At 38.5% G+C, this 22,417-nt stretch overlaps 1 protein-coding gene across 1 annotated transcript; it reads right to left on the bottom strand.

Annotated features, from left to right (window-relative positions):
• Positions 1–1,152: 1,152 nt before the first annotated feature.
• LOC116521822 (vomeronasal type-2 receptor 26-like) lies at positions 1,153–20,489 on the bottom strand. The gene is made up of 6 exons (XM_032236472.1): positions 20,272–20,489; positions 18,903–19,080; positions 17,230–18,087; positions 15,532–15,759; positions 4,519–4,645; positions 1,153–2,054 (listed from the first exon to the last, which is right to left on the bottom strand). Exons 1-6 carry the CDS (start codon positions 20,487–20,489, stop codon positions 1,153–1,155), a joined length of 2,511 nt encoding a protein of 836 aa, XP_032092363.1.
• Between the last annotated feature and the right edge of the window lie 1,928 nt (positions 20,490–22,417).

Here is a 22,417-nt window from a genome sequence, read left to right as displayed (position 1 = left end):
TTGGAGGATTCCCTATCTCTTTTTTGATTCTTTCCTAAGCAGAACCTCTTTCCCTTGTGCTCCAATATAATCCATATATTCCATTACACTGAGATGAAAATCGTCACACCTCTATCCCCACCACAGGGTCTCAGATTGCACAGTTAGATACCAGCTGGTCATATCTCCATGCCAAATTAATTAATACTTGTGATGTCCTCTCCTCCTCCTCCAAGTCTAACAAAAGAGAAGGGAAAATGGCCTCAGCAGACAATGAGAGCCTGCCACTCTACTGTTATCCACCCATCTAGCCACAGTTAGGACCTCCAGAGACCCAGAGGTCTGGGCCTTTCAGATGACCCAGAACTGAGAGGTCACAGATCCTGGCAGTAGTTTTCAGGATCAGATGATGTTGCAACAGGTAGGGGACTTCCATTATCAGCACATGACTGAAATCACCACATTGATCAGCTTCAAGAAATGCACAGTCCTTCATCACAACTGGTTAAGGCTCAGTGACTAAATAGCCCTCCCCATTCCTCCAACAGAGCTGCTAGCAAACCCCCACCATAAAAAAGTAAGTGGGGCGGGGAGGGATGACAAAAGCAAGGAGAACATAGTGCACAATACAAAATAAACAGAGGGACATCTTCAACAACTGTGAGGTCCACAAACAGGGCAAGAATGGCTGGTGCCCAGCCATGCAGCCAGCATGGATAACTGTTGTGGCCTATCTAATGATCAGTCACATACTGTATCATGGAGATTTTCAGAGAAATATCTGTTTCTTTTGTTGAAAGGTCTGAAACATGACAGTAGATGCCATTTTCTAAGAAATTGGGCCAGTTGCCTTTGAAAAAGTATCTTGGGACAACCATGACCCAGATGACTGAAAATCACCATATATATCTTGGGAGAAATATGACAGATGTTGAATTGTTTGCTTCCAATATCTACCATAAATAGAACAAAAGAGAATATTTGCAATTGAGTGGAGAAATCAGTTAACACTTCTCTCTTTCTCCCCCTCTCCTTCCCTTCCCCTATCTCCTCCTCCCTCCCTTTCCCCCTCTCTCTGAATACACACAACATGAGCCCTCACAACTGGTTGTTTAGTGAGCATTCAATGTTCTAGCAGCAGGTTTACAAGAATGTATAATTTAGAGACACAATTCACTTGTTTCTTTTTATTAATTGTTCCTTTTTGTTCAAATCTGGTCTCAGTAGAATGACATAGCATTTGGGGAAAAAAATGCAGCTCAGCAATCCAGCTGCTGAAGCCAAAATGGAGAAGATCTCCACAGCGACCATGTACTTTCCCTTTGTACTCAGATAGGTTGGAACAAATGATATCCAGACACTACAAAAGACCAACATGCTGAAGGTGATAAATTTGGCTTCATTAAAACTGTCAGGTAACTTCCTGGCTAGAAATGCCACCGTGAAGCTGGTAGACGCCAAGAACCCCATGAAGCCAAGGACAAGGTAAAACATGATGGCTGAACCTTCATTACATTCTAGGACAATTTCTTCAGTCATGGAATGCATGTCTGAATCTGGGAACGGGGGAGAAATTGCCATCCACACACTACAAATGGTAATTTGCACCGCAGAGCAAGACAAAACAATAGTGTTGGCTAGCCATTTCCCTAGCCATTTCCTCATTTTTGAACCTGGCTTGGTGGCCATGAAAGCAAGAATCACTACAATCGTTTTCCCCAATATGCAAGAAAGAGCTACAGACAAGAGGATGCCAAAAGTAGCTTGTCGCAAGAGACATTTCACTTGGTCAGGTTGCCCAATGAAGAGCAATGTGCAAAGGAAAGAGAGCAAGAGACCAATAAGAAGAATGTAGGCAAGATTCCTGTTGTTAGCTTTGACAATAGGGGTGTCTCGTTGCTTAATGAAGATTCCCAGGATCAAAGCTGTGATAAATGAAAAGGAGAGATTCACAGTGACCAAGGTGATTCCCACTGGCTCACTGTAAGACAAGAATATTATTTCTCTTTGAATGCAAAGATTTTGAGCCTGGCTTGGAAATTGATCTTCGGAACAGTGAAGACACTCATCTGCATCTGAAAAACAAAACACTGTTGTATATGTATATAAAAAAATGTATGAGCTAAATCAGTGGGTCTTAAAGTATGGTCCAAGGGCTCCTGAATACATGACATGAAATTTATATGATCAATATTAATATTATAAATGAGCCATGGTGGCACAGTTGTTAGGAGAGCCTTGAGTTCGATGACTGGTTCAAAAAACATTCAAATGAATGCACCATGAAAGATGGACTAGCTTGGGTGGGAGCTAAATTGTATGTTCCTACTGAGCTGAAACCAGTTGTTCTTCAACGGTCCCACGATTTGAGAATGGCAGGCCATTTTGGATTTGTAAAGACTTTGCATTTGATTAAGAGGCAATTTTGGTGGCCTTCATTGAAAAAAATACATTGAGTCCTACATAGCCAATTGTCCTGTCTGTGCGGCTGCAAAAAGACCACTAGGGAAGCCCCAAGGTCTTCTCCAGAGTGCTGCATGCCTGGGGAACCATGGAAGGAGATATCAATGGACTTCATTGTCGAGTTGCCAGAGAATCTAGGAAATACCATGATTTGGGTTATCACCAACTCTTTTTCCAAACAAGTTCATTTTGTGACTTGTTCCAAAATCCCATCAGCTAAGTCATTGGCAAAATTGTTTATTTCACATGTATATTTGTTACATGGAGTACCTGAGTGCTTAATTTTGGGTAGGGGGGCCCAGTTCACCTCCCTCTTTTGGAAGGAGTTGATTGGCTCTGCCCAGGAACTAATCTCCACCCATCATCCTCAGACTAATGGGTCTTGCGATGAACTAACTCTGTTTTGGAACAGTACCTCTGGTGTTTCATCAATTATCAACAGGATAATTGGGCTGAACTGTTACCACACGCTGAAGTGGCATACAATAACTCTATTCACAGCAGTACCGATATGACCCCTTTTAAAGTTATGTTTGGCCAGGATTTTGTACGGATTCCTGAATTACCTCAGGAGAAACCGCAAATTTTGTCCTTATCTGAGTGGAGTGATCAACTTCGACAGTTTTGACCCATGACTTGCAAAGCCTTGGAGGCAGCCCACCAGGCTCACAAAAAACAGGCTGATAAGAGGGCTAAGCTGAAAGAATAAAAAGTTGGGGATCAAGTGTTTTTGTCCACCAAGTTTCTGCAAACCACCCAAAAGTCAAAGAAGTTGGGGCCGAAGTATGTAGGTCCATTCCCTAGTGTAAAAATCATAAATCCTGTAAGATTGGAGTTGCGAAAAACCTTAGCAGAATTTATCCTGTGTTTCATGTGAACCTGTTGAATCCAAAGAATACTTCTTCCTTTCCTCTGCCTCAACCTTCACCTCCAGTCCCTCTTCTTATTGAGGGAGAGCAACATTTTGAAGTTAAAGAAATCTTGTACTCCAGAAAACATAGGGGTTGCATTCAGTATTTGGTCTCCTGGAAACATTTTCCCTCTTCCCAGGCTGAATGGGTTGACAAATCTCATGTTGGAGCTCCCAGACTTTTGAGGAAGTTCTACACCAGTTATCCTGATAAGCCTTGATTTTATAATAGATGTATATGCTATATTGTTATTTGTAATATTTTTCCTTTGCCTTTTCCTGCAGGGATTTTATTTCTTTCTGAAGGAGGGCGGGATGTCAGTCTCTGCTTTGGCTACTTGCTTATGACTGCTTTGCTACACTTGTTTACTATCGGCTGCCATAGGAACAGGGGGCATGGTATTGGAGAAGGGAATAATATTGTACTGGAGGAGTCTTGTTCTCACCATCTTCTGTGCATGCTGGTGACTGATGTTTGGACTTGGTCAAGACAAACCGTCTCACATACCAATTTGATGAGGCTGTTTGAAGATGCACTCCACATGACACCTTAGGGAGTTGCAGGTTGGACACTGGGTTGGGGAATTGGGGGGAGTGGGTTGGGCAAATGTTTGATATGCATGATTTTGCACATTTCTGCCTCAGACCTTGCTTTACTTCGCTGCTATCTTTTCATAACCAGCAAAACTACTCTTAATTCTACAAATGGAGTTAAGTGGTTTCTTTCTTGGTTTCTGAAGGAGGCATGCCTGACACATATAGTCATTTCTGGCTGTAGGGATGGTGCTCATCTCCGTTTCAAAGTTGAAGAGCCAGCGCTGTCCAAAGACATCTCTGTGGTCATGTGGCCAGCATGACTAAGCACCAAAAGCACATGGAGCACTGTTACCTTCCTATGAAAGGTAATTCATAGGAATTATCCCTATTTTTCTACTTGCATTTTTTACATGCTTTCGAACTGCTAGGTTGACAGAAGCTGGGGACAACTAACAGGAGCTCTCTCCATTAAGTAACTCTAGGGATTTGAACCTCTGAACTGATCGAAAAGCTCAGCATCTTAGCCAATGAGCCACCCCATCCCAATATATATGTATACAAAACCTTTGAAGTGGTTTGCCAATATGGCTTAAGTACAAACACAAATCCGTATAATGGATATTTCTTACCTGTTTGGTTTGCAATCTTCCCTTTGGGACAACGAAGGCAATCATAACAGCAAAATGGCTTCCCTTCTACTTTTATCTTGCTATAACCTGGAAAGCAATTGTCATTGCAAACCGAAAGGGGGAACATCTGTTAATAAAAAAAAAAAGAAGTGAAAACCTTTCACTTAGCATTATTATTATTTCTTAGCATTCAAAGTCTTTGTCTTTTAGGAACTTGTATATGATCAAACCTCATCAAAGCTCACTTGCTCCTTGCAATTGAACAGGTACCTCCCTTAGAAAAAAATTACTTCCAACCATTCAGTCTCCAAAACCGCAATTATAACTTCTCTTGGGCAGCTTCTTCACTGCCACCCTTGACAAATAGATTTGTGCATCATGAACTGGGTGTCAGACTTGCCTGGCATATCTTAATGACTTCTAAACCATCTATGATCCTTCACATATTGTTTAATATGAAACATTTTTCGTGCCGCTTCTCAGGTTATTTCATCCAGGAGTTCTCATGATGGAGGGACAACCCATTGGTTCAGCTCTCCTACTTCTGATTTACACAGTCTTGCAAACAATAACACTCTTGCCTTGGAAGTAGGATGGATATGCAGAATGAGGCCAAGTGTTATATGAACAAAACTGTACTTATAAGCACCTTTGGAGCCCTGTCCTAGGTCAGGGGTATCAAACTCAATTTCATTGAGGTCTGGGTCAGCATTATGGTTGCCTCAAAGGGTCAGGTGGGCATGGCTGGGTAGTCAATGACTGATGTTGACAACTTAACTTTGTCTGCTCAACATCACTCATTTCAAGGGGAACCTGTGATGGGCCAGAAAAGGCTGGCTCCAGGCTGGCATCCAGGATCTACAGCTGACCACATTCTGGCTTGGATGGCTACTGCTAGATTGTAGATTAGTGTCTGGTTGACCTGGACTTGGCAGAGACACTTTGGGCTGGTCCTTTGCAGTTTCCAGGGCAGCTCTGCCCCAGGTCAACCAGGACAATATTTTACAAAGGCTGGATAACATTAAGAAAACTCTGTTAAGCTATCATTGCTACTGTTGATGCATTTATTCAGCTTGGGTCATGTAGCATTTTACATCATTTAATAAAGGATAATATTTGTAGCTTGGGGTTGACATGAGGGGTCCTTGCTGCTCTCTGAGCTTGCATGTTTTCATGCAGATGTTTTATTACCCAAACTAGGAAACATTATCAGTGCTGGTGATGATGATGTTACCTAGTATGGGTAATGATGAGGTTACCTAGTTTTGGTAATGAAATATCTGCAACAAAACAAGCAAGTTCAAAGTGTTTTCTGACCTAGGCTTCCTGATACAGTAAAAAGCACATGCTTAGTCCCAAAACCCCTCTTTTTTATTTCAAAGGCTGTGGATTATGTTCATTCACAGCCCGTAATGAGTCCCAACTAGTTTGTAAAGAGTCGAACAGTAGTCCGCCAAAGTCTTTCGAGATAAAACTGATAACCAACCACCATTCTCTTCCTTGAAACGCTGCCAAAGACATAATTGGCAATTAGCTTGCAAGGTCACATGGAGCAAAGAGTCAAAAAAAGAGGACTTCCTGGGAGGAGCCTGCTGATGGTAGCAGCTTAAAATTAGCTGCCTCCGAATTCCTGGTCACGTATCTGTTTAGATGATCATCCATCTGACGTCTTAACATGTTTTCTTATCCTTCAGGCAAGAAGGGAAGAAGAATAGTTTTGCTGGCAAATGCCCTTCGATTTTTGCAGCTTTTGTGCCTGCAGAGAGAGGGGGGCCAGCCCAAAGCAGAACGGTGTCCGTGCTGGGAACTTCAAACTGCCTTGTGCAGTACAAAGTAGGTCTCCCCCACTCAGCTTTGATTGATTTGATCTTATCACGAGCTGAATCCGTTTACGTGGACATTAATTGTTTATCAAGATTTTAACTTCTTTTTTTCCCCTCTGAAAATCTATTTACTTAGAGGCTTTTAAAATGGCGCCAAGCCGGCTGGATTCTCCAGTAATAATGATTGTCTTCTTAAACTTTTTGTTAAATGCTACAGAACTCTAAAATTTCAAAGGAGCGTCCTTATCACCTGTTTTACAATTGGCCAGCAGAAGCCTTCTAATTAGTTTCATTTTTACAAGACTTCCATTCTCTCATTAATCTTGCTTATCTGGAATTTAAATGGTGATGAATCTGCTGAACTGTCTTGTTACAATGCTTACTTTCTGAAAGTTTTGCCAAGCCTCAAATTTCAAAGTAAAGGGAGAAATTCAGCGTCTTTACTTATAGCTGCCTAGTCAGGCAGCAGAGTTTTATTAATTGCTGGAAGATAAATTTTGGAATGGCCTCAAAACCAAATCCTAATTTGAAACTGTTGCCCTCTATTCCCAGGGGCACATCCCCAGTGCCTGGTACAAGGTTGCAGCCTCTGCTCCCTATGCCCCCTGCTGGGGATTTGTTAATGAAAGAAGTCTTCTTGAGTGAATTAAGTGTGGCTCTTAATGCACAGACAATTAAAATGGAAGATAAACTTAGAGATCTTAAAGAGGAGATAAAACAGGAGATAAAACAGGAGGGAAAAGAGGAAATAAAAGAAATAAAAGAGGAAATTAAAGGTGAAATAAAAGGACTTAAACAGGAGTTGTATGAGAAAATCGATGCCAGGGTTGTTAAAATTAAAGATGAAATGCTGAGACTTGTAACTGTATTGACAGAACGTGTTTCTGGAATTGAAGATAGTCTAGAGGATCTTAATGAGGCTAATACCAACTTGACATTGAAAACAGAGGCGGTGGAACAAAAAGTGGAAAATGCCGAAAAAGAAATTATTATGATACAGTATAGACAAATGGAGTTCGCATTAAGAGTAAGGGGGCTGCGTGAGGAGAAACAGGAGAACCTGAAACAGATTCTATCAGAAGCCTTTGACCGCCTGGTGGGAAGACCAGGGACCAACCTCGATTGGCAGATCCACAAAGTTTATTGCGTTAACTCTTGGGTGGCAAAGCAGAAGCAGCTTCTTCGAGACATCGTTATATACTTCACTACAAGAGAGCTTAGAAATATGGTACTACAAAAGTCTTATAACACTAAGCTTCAAATTGGTGGTCAAGACCTGATTGTTTTGAAAGAGATACCACCTCAAATGTTAAGAGCCAGGAGAGACTATGCTTTTTTAGTCGAAGAACTCAGAAATAGCCAGATACAGTATAGATGGGACGCACCATTTGGCATTATACTTACATTTGATAGGCAAAGATATCGCCTCAACTCTGTATGGAAAGCCCAAGATTTTTACCATAATATTTTGAAGGCTGGATATCCTGCATCATCTGGACCAGGAAAAAGACCACAAGAAGGACAGGACAGACAGCAAACTACACAACCACCAGAAAAGATGGAGCATCTCTCTCTTCTAGAAGCGCAAGGTGTTATGGAACAAAGACCTAGCCGCATGATTACTAGATGAATGGAGAAACAAGCTAAAAAGCAACAACATCAACAATCACCGGCCATTGATCAAGGAGCTACAATAACAAGTCTGGAAGCAGTGGGAGGAGCCTTGCCTAAGGTTAAACAGGCCATGCAGGAAGCTCTAAAAATGCTTCAGCCAACCAAAGATGACAACTAAGATTTTAACATGGAATGTCAATGGATTGAATTCCCCACAGAAGAGAAAGAAAATATTTCACTATCTCAAACAGTTTAAGAATGACGTAATTTGTTTGCAAGAAACTCATATTAAATCAACTGATCAAAAATATTTGATCAACTCAAAACTTGGTCAACATTTTGTAGCTTCTGCTATGGAAAAGAAGAATGGTATAGTTGTATACTTAAGAAAAGACATGAAAGCTGAATTAATTGAAGCAGATCCCTTCGGAAGATATATCGCTTTAGACCTAATCCTAGAAGGGAAAAAGATATTACTTTTGGGAATTTATGCCCCTAATCAACAGCAAGATCGATTCTATAGAAATCTTCATGCTAAATTAGTACAGTGGGACTATAGTTCCTGTATCCTATTGGGTGATTGGAATGGTGTGATAGACACTAAGAGAGATAAGAAGACTTCTCGCCCAAATACTAAGATGCGAGCAAACTTACCCAAACCTTTTTTTGACATCATGGAGGACTTTGAATTGAGAGATATTTGGCGAGAAAGAAATGCAGAGGAACATGATTTCACTTTCTTCTCTGATAGGCATCAATCCCTTTCAAGGATTGATTTTATACTAATCACTAATGATTTGCTTTCTAGGGTCAAGAAGACAAAGATTGCGGCTAGGGTCCTTTCGGACCATAGCCCAGTTTGGATGGAGTTGGGAAGGGTAGTGCAGGCAAGAAGGTCTTGGAGATTGAATGAAAACTTATTTAGATATGTAAAGTATATTAATGATTGTAAAAAATTGTTATCTGAATATTTTGTTTTGAATATGAATAAGGGTACATCTATGGAATTCGTATGGGATGCAAGCAAAGCATATATGAGAGGAGTGCTGATGAACATAAATAAAACACATAGATATAAACAAGGGTTAAAACGAACAGAATTAGAAGAGGAAATTAAGAGAAAAGAGTTGGAGTTAACAATGAACCCAGGTGATACAAAGGTTAAGGAAGCTATTACCATATTAAAATCTCAATCTGACATGTTGATCTCTGACCAGGTAGTCACTAATTTATTATATGCAAAACACAATACTTTTTGTAATGCAAACAAACCGGGCAGATGGTTAGCTTATCAGATTAGGAAAAAAAGGAAAACTCAAAATATATCTAAACTGATTTACAGAGGGAAGGAGATGTTTCAACAGGAAGAGATTCAAAATGCATTTCGGGAATTTTTTACAGAATTGTATAAAGGGGATAAAATTAATGGTCTAGATATAGACAAATATTTAGATAAAGAGAAAATACCTTCAGTTAGAGAAGAGCACAGGCAAAAATTGAATCAACCAATAACCTCGGGGAAAATCTTGCAGGTAATTAAGCAATTAAAGTTAGGGAAAGCAGCAGGTACAGACGGTTTGACAGCGGTTTACTATAAAAATTTACAGTTAGAAATGGTAGAACCTCTTAGAGAATTATTTAATATGATCCAAATGGAAGGTAAAGTGCCTCCATCTTGGAAGACAGCGTTTATATCTTTGATACCCAAAGAAGATCAAGATACTACCCAACCCAAAAATTATAGACCTATTTCATTACTTAATGTAGATTATAAAATCTTTACTAAAATACTAGCAAATAGGTTAATGCTGGTTATTCAACAATTGATACACACTGACCAAACAGGTTTTATACAGGAGAGACAGATGAAAAGTAATGTCAGATCAATTATTAATGCATTAGAATATTTGGGAAAGAACAACCAGATCCCTGCTGCGTTTATATTCTTGGATGCTGAGAAGGCCTTTGATCGAGTTAACTGGCAATTTCTGTTGAAGATATTGCAAAAAATGCAGATAGGAGATAATTTTCTACAGTCAATTAAAGCAATATACCAACAGCAAACAGCACAAATCATAGTCAATGGAAGTTTAACAGACTCTTTTCAAATTGGAAAAGGTACAAGACAGGGCTGTCCTTTGTCCCCATTATTGTTTATTATAACTTTGGAAGTATTGTTGAATAAAATACAGGGCTTGGATGGTCTAAAAGGGATCAAGATTAGGCAGCAAGAATACAGAGTGCGCGCTTTTGCGGATGATTTGATCATAATATTGGAACAACTGCAGGAATCCAGTATGGTCTTAATGAATACGATTAATCAATATGGTCAAGTGTCTGGTTTTAAAATAAATTTAGGAAAAACAAAAATATTAGCTATAAATATGAATACCAAACAAAAGGAAGAACTAGGAGTGATGCTAGGATGTGAGGTAGTTAAAAAAGTCAAATATCTTGGAGTTAACATCTTAACTTCAAATGGGAAACTATATAAGCATAATTATGAACCACTTTGGCATAGTATACAGACAGAGATGAAAAAATGGGAGAAATTGCACTTATCTTTGTTGGGTAGGATAGCGGCAGTGAAAATGAACATCTTACCAAATATTTTATTTCTTTTCCAAATGTTACCTATACTTAAAAAAGATGTGAATCTTTTAGAGTGGCAGAAGGGTATCAACAAATTTGTATGGGCAGGAAAGAAGCCGAGGGTAAAGATGAAAATAATGCAAGATGTACGTGAGAGAGGAGGCTTGAAACTACCTAACTTAAAACTATATTATGATGCAGTGGCACTATCTGTAATTAGTGATTGGACTCATTTAACTAATGATAGAATATTGAATATTGAGGGACACGATCTGGTATATGGTTGGCATGCTTACCTATTATTCAACAAAAAATTGGATAACAATTTTAAAAGTCATATTTTAAGAAATGCTTTACTGCGGGTCTGAAAAAATACCAATATAAATTAAATGACAAGATACCCATGTGGGCAATTCCTAGACACGCAATTGAAAATATGAATATAGCACAAAAACAGGATAGAATTACCTACAGACAGCTTCTTATCTCGGAAAGGGGGGTACTACAATTAAAATCTTTAGAGGTATTAAAAGAGGAGAAGGTAGTTCAAACATGATTCCAGTATGGGCAATTACAGGCTAGGTGGAAAATAGATCAAAAAATTGGTTTTATTCAAGTTGAGGATAATCTGTTTAAACAAATAAGAGAACAAAGCTTAATGCATATAAAGAGGATAGATAATGTATTAATACAGATGGATTTGGAAACAGAATTAGTTAAAGATTGTATGATAAAGTGGGCTCAAAACATTGAAGAACCAATAATGCTGGATACATGGGAAGAATCTGGGTAAGAAATGTGAAATTTACACAAGCTCAAAACCTGAGAGAAATTTTTTATAAGATGTTCTATAGATGGAATTTGATCCTAAAAAGCTGGCTTCTATATATCCGAACTTACAGCCTAAATGTTGGAGATGTGGCTCTCTCAATGCTACATATTTTCATATATGGTGGACCTGCCAAAAGGTTAAGGCATTTTGGATAAAAATATGGTGGATTATGCAAAATATCTTTAAAAGAAGGATAAAGTTTACTCCTCAGTTATTCTTACTAGGTATATGTACTGACTTTACAGTGGTAGAGACTAACTTGATTCTGCACCTAATAACGGCAGCAAGACTGTTGGTGGCGCAATACTGGAAGAAGAAAGACTTGCCTACAACTCAAGAATGGACATTGAAAGTGACAAACTTAGCCGAGATGGCTAAAATATCGGCATATCTTAAAGATCACTCAAATGAGAGATATAAACGAGACTGGAAAAAATGGATTGACTATATACAGAATAAATACGGGACCAAGAAATTCCAGTTAGCCTATGCTTAAGATCAGAAATTATTTAAATTGTTTAAAGTTAGTTCAGCAAGAAGAAGCTAAGGTCAATGTAGAATGTTATTAATTTCTTTATTTGTTTTTTTCTCAATAGATTTTAGACTGTGTTTGTTAGAAATCCATACCGTGTATGGGTTCTGGCAAGTCGGGGGGGGGAGGAGGGGGGTTGGGGGGAGCGTGGCGGGAGGGAGGGGTATATATTAGGCTAGACAAGAATTTTGTGGTAAACTAGAATTATTTTGACATACAAAAAATTGTACTTCGATGTCTTACTGATTGAGGAATGATGAAATGTTTGTCTTAAAAGAAATAAAACTTTTGAACTTGAAAACAATAAAAAAGAAATAGAAAAAAAAGAGTAAAAAAAAAAGCTTCAGAAGTTAAACTGACCAGAACGAACAAAGTTGATTCCTGCAAAGGCTCACTTGCCTTTGCTCCTCCTTTATGTCCTATGGGAAGGGCCAATCACCTCCAAGTCTCAAGTCGTCTGTTTTGTCTTAACTGTTCTTGACTTCTGGCAGCTCTGCGAATGCATGCACTGGAAACAGGCTCCCCTCTTCCTCTGCTTCACTGATGTCTGCCTCTGGAGAATCCAGAGGTAGCATATAACTCCAAGATAGCCCTGGCCCCCTCTCTGTCTCCGATGCAAAGCCCTTGTCCGAGCCTTCCCCAGATTCCAGGACTGGCCCATGCTCCTCCCCAACCCCCTCACAGTCTGACTCTGCTGCCAGTTCCACAGGCAGCCAGTGGACAACAACAGAGTGCACCAAGGATCCCTCACTTTATATCATCTATTTTCTATCGGTATTGTGGAGGTGAGTGGAATACCCCAGGCTTTCCCAAATGATCAGGGGATTGAAATCCCCCCCCCCCAGTCCTTTGTGGTGATGATGAGGAAACCCTTTCAGACCCTAGCAACTCAATCTAAGAAAGCTCAGCCATAAATCTTGCTGGACTTTTTCATACTGTGCCTGATTCTTCTAATTTTGACTTGCTTACATTTTCAAAGTTTGAATGTAAGGACATTCTACAGAAATTGATATATTAGTAAGCATAAATTAGAAAGGTAATATATCTTTGTAGGTGTGAAGTCAAGGTATTAATCCTAACAATTAGGACTATAATATAACATGATGAAAATTGAAAACTGACTATGTCATGACTTTTTCGATATATTTAGGAATTTTGGGGAAATAAAGCCCTGCCACATTAAATTAAGTATAACTGTAATTTTAAAGCTGATAAAAATCCTGTCCCAGTACATGTTAGGGTCAGAGTTAGTACAAGCTAGGCACTTTCTTTTTAGGTGTATAGTTTTTATACAGTAAATAAATGTGTACATAGATAGTGTAGTGTAGTGTAGTGTAGTGTAGTGTAGTGTAGTGTAGTGTAGTGTAGTATAGTATAGTATAGAATAGTATAGTATAGTATAGTATAGTATAGTATACATATGCATATATCTATGTATCTATGTATCTATGTATCTATGTATCTATGTATCTATGTATCTATGTATCTATGTATCTATGTATCTATGTATCTATGTATCTATGTATCTATGTATCTATGTATCTATGTATCTATGTATCTATGTATCTATGTATCTATGTATCTATGTATCTATGTATCTATGTATATGCATATGTATCTATCTATCTATCTATCTATCTATCTATCTATCTATCTATCTATCTATCTATCTATCTATCTATGCTGGTTTTGTTGTATTCAGGTCTTTTCCCATTAAGATTAGATTGTCTTGCCAACATTTCAGCATCCCCAGGCTGGTGTTTTGAGCTTAAAGCGTGATCTGAGCTGCCATCCCTCTACAAACCTTGGTGGGGTGTGTGTGGACTGCTGGCCCAGTTTCAGCAAGTGGATTGATTGGATGTGTGACTGTATCATAATTGGTAGCACTCACCAACCTTTGGACTGGCTTTCCGAGATCTCTGAAATCTGGCCGTGGCTGCAGTTGATGGCTGGCTCCCCAAACTCCCTCAAAGCCTTCCAAGAGTTTGGGGAGCCAGCCATCAAACTGCAGCCGTGACCAGATTTCTGAGATCTCAGAAAGCCAGTCCAAAGGTTGGTGAGTGCTACCAGTCATGATACAGCCACACATCCATCCAATCAATCCGCTTGCTGAAACAGGGCCAGCACTCCACACACACTCCACTAAGGTTTGTAGTGGGATGGCAGCTCAGTTCATGCTTTAAGCCCAAAACACCAGCCTCAAGATGGCGAGTGAGACGTTGCTGAAATGTTGCCAAGGCAATCTCAATCTTACATAAGAAAAGACCCGAATAAAATAAGACCAGTATACCTACACCCGTGAAAATCTAGGAAAATATATATATGTTTGTGTGTGTCTGTGTGTGTGTGTCTGTGTGTGTGTGTTTGTGTATGTATATTGTATATTGTATACTGTATACTGTATGTATACGTATACGTATACGTATACGTATATGTGTATATGTATATGTGTATATGCATATTATGTATTATATACATAATATCTGTGATCCCACTTCCATTGCTACATCAATGGTGAGATATGAGCAAGGATGCGTGGTGAGAATTCACTGCTGTGTTATGATTTTAAAGCTGATAAGGATCATGTCCCTTGTAGGAACAACCACTACAAGTTAGGGTTAGAGTTAGTACAGGTTAGGCACTTTCTTTTTAGGTGTATAGTTTTTATACAGTAATTAAATGTGTACATAGACAGTACAGTACAGTATTGTACAGTTTAGTCTAGTATAGTATGCATATGCATATACATATACATTAGACAGACAAACACAGACACAGAGAGACAGACAAACACACACACACACACACACACACACACACACAATATCTGGGATCCCACTTCCAAGGCAATGGTGACGTCAATGGTGAGATACAAGCAAGGATGCATTGGTGTGCCAGATGAATGCCAACCTGCCTTAAATCTGAGGTTCACAAGACAACTATCTGCCCCATTGCACTGTATGGCACTGAATGCTGGGCAGCAACAACATGGACCAAAAGCTATCTCCATGCCATGAAAATGTGAATGCTCCATTGAATATTGGACATCTCCCTTCCTGACCACATCACAAATGACACAATTTGATAACATTTTGATGTGGCATCAGTTATAGAGAAGATGAGAGAAGGCCAGTTCTGCTGGTATTGACATGTCCTGAGAACAGCACCTTCCATCGTGGCCAAGACTACCTACCAAGAAATCAATGACCAGCAACCTCACGGGTGTCCAAAACAGAGATGGCAAGATACCATCAATAAAGCTATGTAAGCTGTGGGCCTTGGCCTTGGAGACACAACTGATGGGGTAAAGTGATCTGAAAAGTGGACCCTGCACTTGCGGGAATATGCTAGGAAGAAGAGAAAGAGGAAGAGAAAGGGGAAGGAGAAGAAGGAGAGGAGGAGGAGGAAGGTTGCATAATGTTGTCATGGAATAAGAATTGTCTTATTGACCTTGAGAAATTCAGTTTAGGTCACTTTTTATATGGATCATTTAACTTTATGGCAATTATGTTCATGAGTCACTCTGGTAAAAAATAATAATTTCTGAAGGACTTGTCTGAACTTTAAAACTATAAGTAAAAATAAATTAGTCCATGGTTTGATGTTGGTGCCACAACTACCTGGTTAAACATGGTTGGCCAGATTATTTTCTCTGCAGAAACAGTGAGAAGTTTGTTTCGGGGAGCCATTAGAGCTATGCTTCCAATTTTGATTTGATGAAACGATTGGTTGGGGAAGGTGACCCAGTTGATAACATCAAATCCAGTTGCTAGTTCTCCTCTTTCATCAAAGGAAACCATTTCTCCAGCACTGTTGTTAAATGAAACAGCTTTCAGATACCAAGGGAACTATATGGAAATAATTGATAAGATTTTTTAGAGATTGGAAATAAAGCGTGTGTATGCAAATATGAAGGAAGGATCTTTCATAAGCCATATTATTTATTTAGAAAATTTATATTGCCACATTGCAGGCCATGCGTGATGGAGCTGAGCTGGGGTGATGTCTCACATGCCATAGGTTCACCATTACTACTACAGGGTGTTAAAAAAAATTGAAATCCTGCTAGAGTTTCCTTCTAAGGTAGGATTATTTGGAGTCTGTTTCAAGCAGTCCCTTCTTTCTCAGGACAATATTAGCATTTAGTTTCTCTGAAAAGTCCTTCTGAAGCTATCTCTATGCCCCCCTACATTATTTTAAGAGTTCTTTTAGCATTCCCATGCATGCAGGAAGCAATATTAACATCAATGTCAGCTGAATTGACATGTTAACTTAATCTTTCATGAGATTCTTGTTAAATTCTACTGCTCTGGAACAGTGGTGTACTAAAAATGTCATTTCTGCCTTGTTGTTATCTACCTGTGGATACTGTTTTTTTCTTACACATCTCATACTCCTCATTGCCCTCTGCCATCCACCTTGGCTTCCTCTAAAGTCATTTTCCTCTTGAATTAACATCAGCTGTGGTGGCACAGTGGTTGAGTACAGTACTGCAGGCTACTTCTGCTGACCGTTGACTGCCTGCAATTTGGCAGTTCAAATCTCACCAGGCTCAAGGTTGACTCACCCTTCCACCTTTCCCAGGTGGATAAAATGAGGACCCAGATTGTTGGGGGCAATATGCTGACTTTGTAACCTGCTGTAAAAGCACTGTGAAGTGGTATATAAGTCTAAGTGCTTATTGCTATTGTTATTTATATTGCTTCCTTTGTCAGGACTGCAATTATATTCCTTTTAGAATTTTGGCCTGCCACACTTTCTCTTATTTCATTATGCTGTTTCATTAGTATAGTTGATGGGAGGGGGAATAGAAAGGAGTAGGATTGTGGAATGTGTTGTTGTCATTCTTTTCTGGAAGACCAAGGTCATCTTTTGTCTCTGCACCTTTGCACCTGGCCGGAAGCAGCTAGGCGTGGGTGCCAGCCTGGAAGAAGAAGATTGGACCATGTGATGGATTGTGGGTGTGGGGACAAGATCATGAACTTTTAGCGGGGTGGGATTCTGATGTAATTTCCAGAATTGGGATTAACACAGATGTGCTAAGATGTCTGCTTTATTAAATTGGAACTTTAAGGATCGTTTTGCCTTGGACTCTGATTTAATTCTACATGATACTTGAAACACTGACATCCTTATCATCATTGTTGCATACCAAGTTTAGGTATATGCAAATTACTCTAAACAATAAAGGCAAAAATCCATTTCATTTTGAAGTTCTCACATTGATCTTATGAACTATACAACTCCAAAATACTAATTGAACACACTTATATAATTGTCATTTCAATAAAGGAATATTTACATTCATTTCATTTTACCTGCCACGACTCTTGATTTAGAGTCCGGAGTTCCCAAGCTTTTCCTCTTTCTCTGGGTTTAGGTTTGGAGGAAAGCATGGCATGCAGAGCATGGGCCACAGCATAGACAGCATTGTAAATGCTATAACTTTGCCCAGTCATACTTGTTTCAAAAACAGATCCAGGAAGGGTCTCCAATGCCTCCTCGCCAGTGCATTCATTGCCTCTATCCTCATCCAACATAATATTTGGGAAAGAACATTCAAATGCATTTTCCCAAAACAGTCTTGTCAAACTGTCTTCTTCAGAAAAAGGTTTTCTCATCTGAATAAATTTCTTAAATCCTAATATTTCCTTTGAGGAAACTGCCAATGATAGTGCACCATGGATGAAGTCCAGACCTGTATCTCTTTGAAAGGGGATTGATGTGAATTCCATCTGTGCTGGCATTACCCAAACTTTATCTTTTCTCTCCATTGGCATGCCCTCATATGCTGAAATATAGGGAAACATTCTAAAAACAGGTATGTCCTCATTTTCACAATATATGATCACCACATTGGCAGTACTTCTCATGATAACCTTGCACAGCGTAACATAGCCATGAAATTGAACCTCAAGATCAGTGGCAACAGATTCTTTTGGCATTTCTTCCACAAAGTCAAAGCAGATGCCTTTCTTAGAAAAAATATCAAGCTTATTCTGTATAAAGCTCTTTCCCTTTTCAGGATTTGAGACAATAAGCCCAATCCATTTCCACTGGAAGTGAAGCAACAATTGGATGATCCCCATAATTTGAAAGTCTTCATTGGGAAATAACTGATAGATCAAAGCAGCTGGTATGTTGTCATCCATCTCTGCAGCAGAACCATATATGAGCTAAGAAAAATGTAGGAACTGGAGTGTAATACAATATTTCTACATCAAAATACTTCTACAGTATCTATCTTTAAGGATAGGTTCTAATAAAACTATTAATATTGTTCTCCAAAGAACAGGAGAGTTTGCATATTCCAATATGATTTCTATGGAAATTGTTAGTTTATCTTTTAACAGGGTGCCTGTCAAGGTTCCAACTAATGAACCCAACGGAGCAAGCACAATACAGACGATCCAATCTCTTTAGGTAAAGCTTTATTGAGTTCAACATTTTGGCACAGATTGGGGCAAAAACCAGCTCTGGCTATTTCCTGTATAATCCAGTATAATAAAAGTATAGAATTCTCCTTCCCCATTTTGGTGCAGAACACATTGTCCCATTCAAAGCAGTTAAATTATTATGAGAAAATACTTCTGAGGATCTTAGCCACCTATTGAAGTGTCCTTGGTTCCCACGGGTTGATCTCCTGATGTCTGGAGGAGCCTCCATTTCAATTCCCCCTCCCTTCCCCCTTAGTTGATTGGCAAACTGAGAGTTGATAATGGTTGCAACAGCAGAAGCATGCTTCAAAGCTTGACAGTGTATTTCAAAGCTTTAGAATTATATGAACTGCAAAGTTGAATACGGACTACTGCTTTATACTATATTTAGACATTTGGTTAAATGAAATAATTATCCATAAGATTATGAGAATTCTGATTTCTAGCATTTTTAATCATTCCTGTCTCCCTAGGTGAAATGTAGTTAGAATATTGTCCAATCACATAAACGTATTGTTGGACTTGACTCTTTTTCTTTCCGGGATAGCTCTCACCTGTAGGATCTTGTAAATGCTCAGAATATTTGACATGAACTGACCAATGTAAGCATTATGTCCTGCGATGACAGATATTACATTGTCCTTGACATCACACTTGTAGTTTGGGGTGAACCGTCCCTTTGTAGAGAGAAGCTCCAAGGTAGCCAGATAGATCCACCTTGCGAGGACATAGCTATTGGAGATATGGATGCCGAGAGTGATATTTGGTAATATCCTGGAATTCTCATTGATTTCTTTGACTGCAAATTCCAAAGCCAAGATATGCTGGTAGTTTTGCATATGGAATCTGAAATGAGTGTGAGAACATATATTTCCAAATTTGGAATTGGCTTCAATTTATGTTTTCTAACAGTATCACACAATATTAGATTATTCAGCCCATGATCACTGAAACAAATGGGTAAATTAGCATTTGAAGAAAGCATTTCTTTGACTATCTATCTAAGACAATTAGGCTGAAAACACAGAGCAAAGTTGTGTAATAATAGGTATAAAATGTCTATAGCGATTCTCAGTCATCCAAGCCATGGCTATCCCAAAGTTGTTGGTTTTTTCCAAAAGGCAACTGAACTTTCTTTGTTTTTACTTGGAGACATTTCACTTCTGAAGACGTTTCTTCGATGAGAAGCAAAACGTCTTCAAGCACAAGTAAGGAAAGTCCAGGTGCCTTTTGAAAAAAAAAAAAAACACCTTAGAATTTTGGGCTAAAATACTCTACATCTACTACCCATTGGAGATGTGATGATGCCTAATTGCAAAATGGAATAATCATAATAATAATTACAGAATTTTACCTTAATGTAGAGATCCTGATTTAAGTTTATCTTCTACCCTAATATTCTACTCCATTAATTCTACCTCCTCTTTCTTTACATTGTTCTTCTTTCCAAAAACTTGTTTCTCATTGACATTTGGAAAAGGAAATATCACTTTAAGGCAATAGAAATTTCTGAGTGGCATTTAATACAATATCTGCATGTAAGACTAACTGCAGTCCTGCCCACACCTTCTAGAGATGGTCAATGTTATGAAGCCAATGAGATGTCAATGCATACATTTATTTCTTTTGTACTTCACCTAGCCAGCCACATGATAAAGAAATGTACTACAATTTCTAATATAATGGTATCAAGAAGGGTATTAGAAACTATATTTAAAAAAACCATATTGGAAAACAAATTGCATTCTCGAAACAATATAATAATTACAGTAATAACAGTCTTATTATGCAGAAAGAGAGAAAAATAATAATGCAGCATAGAGAAATAATAATACAGCATCTCACAAATATCTTACAGCCAATTCAATCATTCCACAAATTTTAACTATTTCTGTATTTGCATTACTTAAAACAATGAATTACATGAAATCATCAACCAGTTCATTTGAGGGATTTGTGGTGAAGGTCACTTTTTCAGACATCATGTAAACTTGAGAAGAAATGCCAGCAATGACCAAATCTTCTGAACGATATTGTTTGTGCTTAATAAGAGGCGGGTTTCCTACAGAACATTTACCAAGAGGATTATCACATTGTGCATTCAAGAACAATTTTGATAAAAAGGCAAAGAATAATATCATCTTGCAGACTAATGTGTCTTTAAGCCACCTGTTCAAATCTATTAGAATTAGGCATTTGAAATATGACAACCTGATATGTATGTAAAGTATGTATGTACTGTATTTGTGTGTGTGTGTGTGTGTGTGTGTGTGTGTGTGTGTGTATGCCATGAGGTTGCTTTTAAGTCAGTTGTGAGTTGTTTAAACATCAGCAGGAAAGTTCTTTGTCCTCCTGTGATACCCCTGGAAAATAAAGAATATTATATTTTGTTGCTGTTGAAATACATTTCTCTTTAATGTTTTCTGTAACTCTTTAGAGACTGAAAATAACAATGGGTAATTGATCATTATTATATAGCTCCATACATGCTTGCGTTGATGCCACAATTATAACATACATAATTGTATATCATAATTTTACAGGGACTTGTAACCTGGAGTTAAGGAAAATTAATAGTGGCAGGTAAAAGGAAACACATTGGAAAAGTTTTTAAAAACCTACAATATCTAATAGTTGGTTTTCCATGTGATAAAACAGATTAACAGAATAACAAAGTTGGAAGGGTTCTTAGAGGTCTTCTAGTCCAACTCCTTATTCAGGCAGGAAACCCTGAGCAGGGGGTTGTCTAATTTCTTGTTAACAACATTCAGTGTTGGAGTATCTACAACTTCTGGAGGGAAGTCCTTCCATTGATTAATTGTTCTAACCACCAGGAAATTTCTCCTTAGTTCTAGGTTGCTCTCTCCTTTATTAGTTTCCATCAATCTTCAAGCAGGATACCGTATACCTTTTCAGACAAATGGTTGTCCATTCTCTTCTTAAAAACCTTCATTTTTGGAGCACCTACAATTTCTGGAGGAAAATTGTTCAACTGATTAAATGTTCAAACTGTCCAGAAATTTCTCCTTGGTTCTAGGTTGGTTTTTTTGGTTCACCGACAAAAGGTCGACTGACAAAAGCATGCCTGACTAAACCGCGGTGACAAAACCGTGAGTTCTAAACCACGCCGATGAATGAACGCTGAAGCGTGCCAACAACAGCATGCCGACAGAAGCGTGCTCTAAACCTAACCCTAAACTTAAACCTAACCCTAACCCTAACCCTAAACCTAACTCTAAACCTAACCCTAACCCTAACCCTAACCCTAACCCTAACCCTGACCCTAACCCTTACCTTAACTTAAATCGTGCTTCTGTCGGCGCACTGTTGTCGGTGCACTGTTGTCAGCACGTTGATGACGTTGCAGTTTTGTCACTGCGGTTTTGTCAGCGCACTTTAGTCGAGCGCGCATTTGTCGGGTCACTTTTTTAAAAATTATTAGTTTACATTCATTGTTTCTTGTTCCACCTTCAGAATAGATTTATTACCTCTTCTTTGTGGCAGTCCCTTAGATATTGGAACGCTGCTATCATGTCATCATGAGTTCCTCTTTTATTAAAATAGATAAATTCAAATCAAAATTTCATTCATCATTAATTAAACAAATTAATCAAAATAATTGAATTAAATTTGGATCTCGCTCTTTAAAATTTTCGTCAAAATATCCCACTAAAGAGGAACACAGAAAAACCACAAGCAATAAATCTTACTTTAAGATTGAGAGGTTTATTTCATGAGCAATTTGGAACATGAATAGCCAACTTAGCAATGCAATTCCACAACAAAACTTACATAATCAAACCATTGCAATGGGTTCCAATAAAGATAGCAGATCCTATGAGGACTGCTATTGGGCAAAGGACACCATTCTTATCTCAAGACACATTTCTTATACTTTCTTTCTTTTTAACTGACATATGCATTCCATAGTTTCACTTCCTTGTTCTTTCCTACTTTCTGACCATCCCTTTCTGTAAACACCCATGTACATTTGGAACTCTCACCATGTATTACTTTCAGTTCCATATTTCCTGCTCTAAATATATCCATACAATTACCTACTTTGTAG

The sequence above is a fragment of the Thamnophis elegans genome, chromosome Z (assembly GCF_009769535.1).
Source record: "Thamnophis elegans isolate rThaEle1 chromosome Z, rThaEle1.pri, whole genome shotgun sequence".
Taxonomy (NCBI): domain Eukaryota; kingdom Metazoa; phylum Chordata; class Lepidosauria; order Squamata; family Colubridae; genus Thamnophis; species Thamnophis elegans.
The sequence above is the reverse complement of the archived record's forward strand: the minus strand, read 5'-3'. Positions and strand labels throughout refer to the sequence as shown.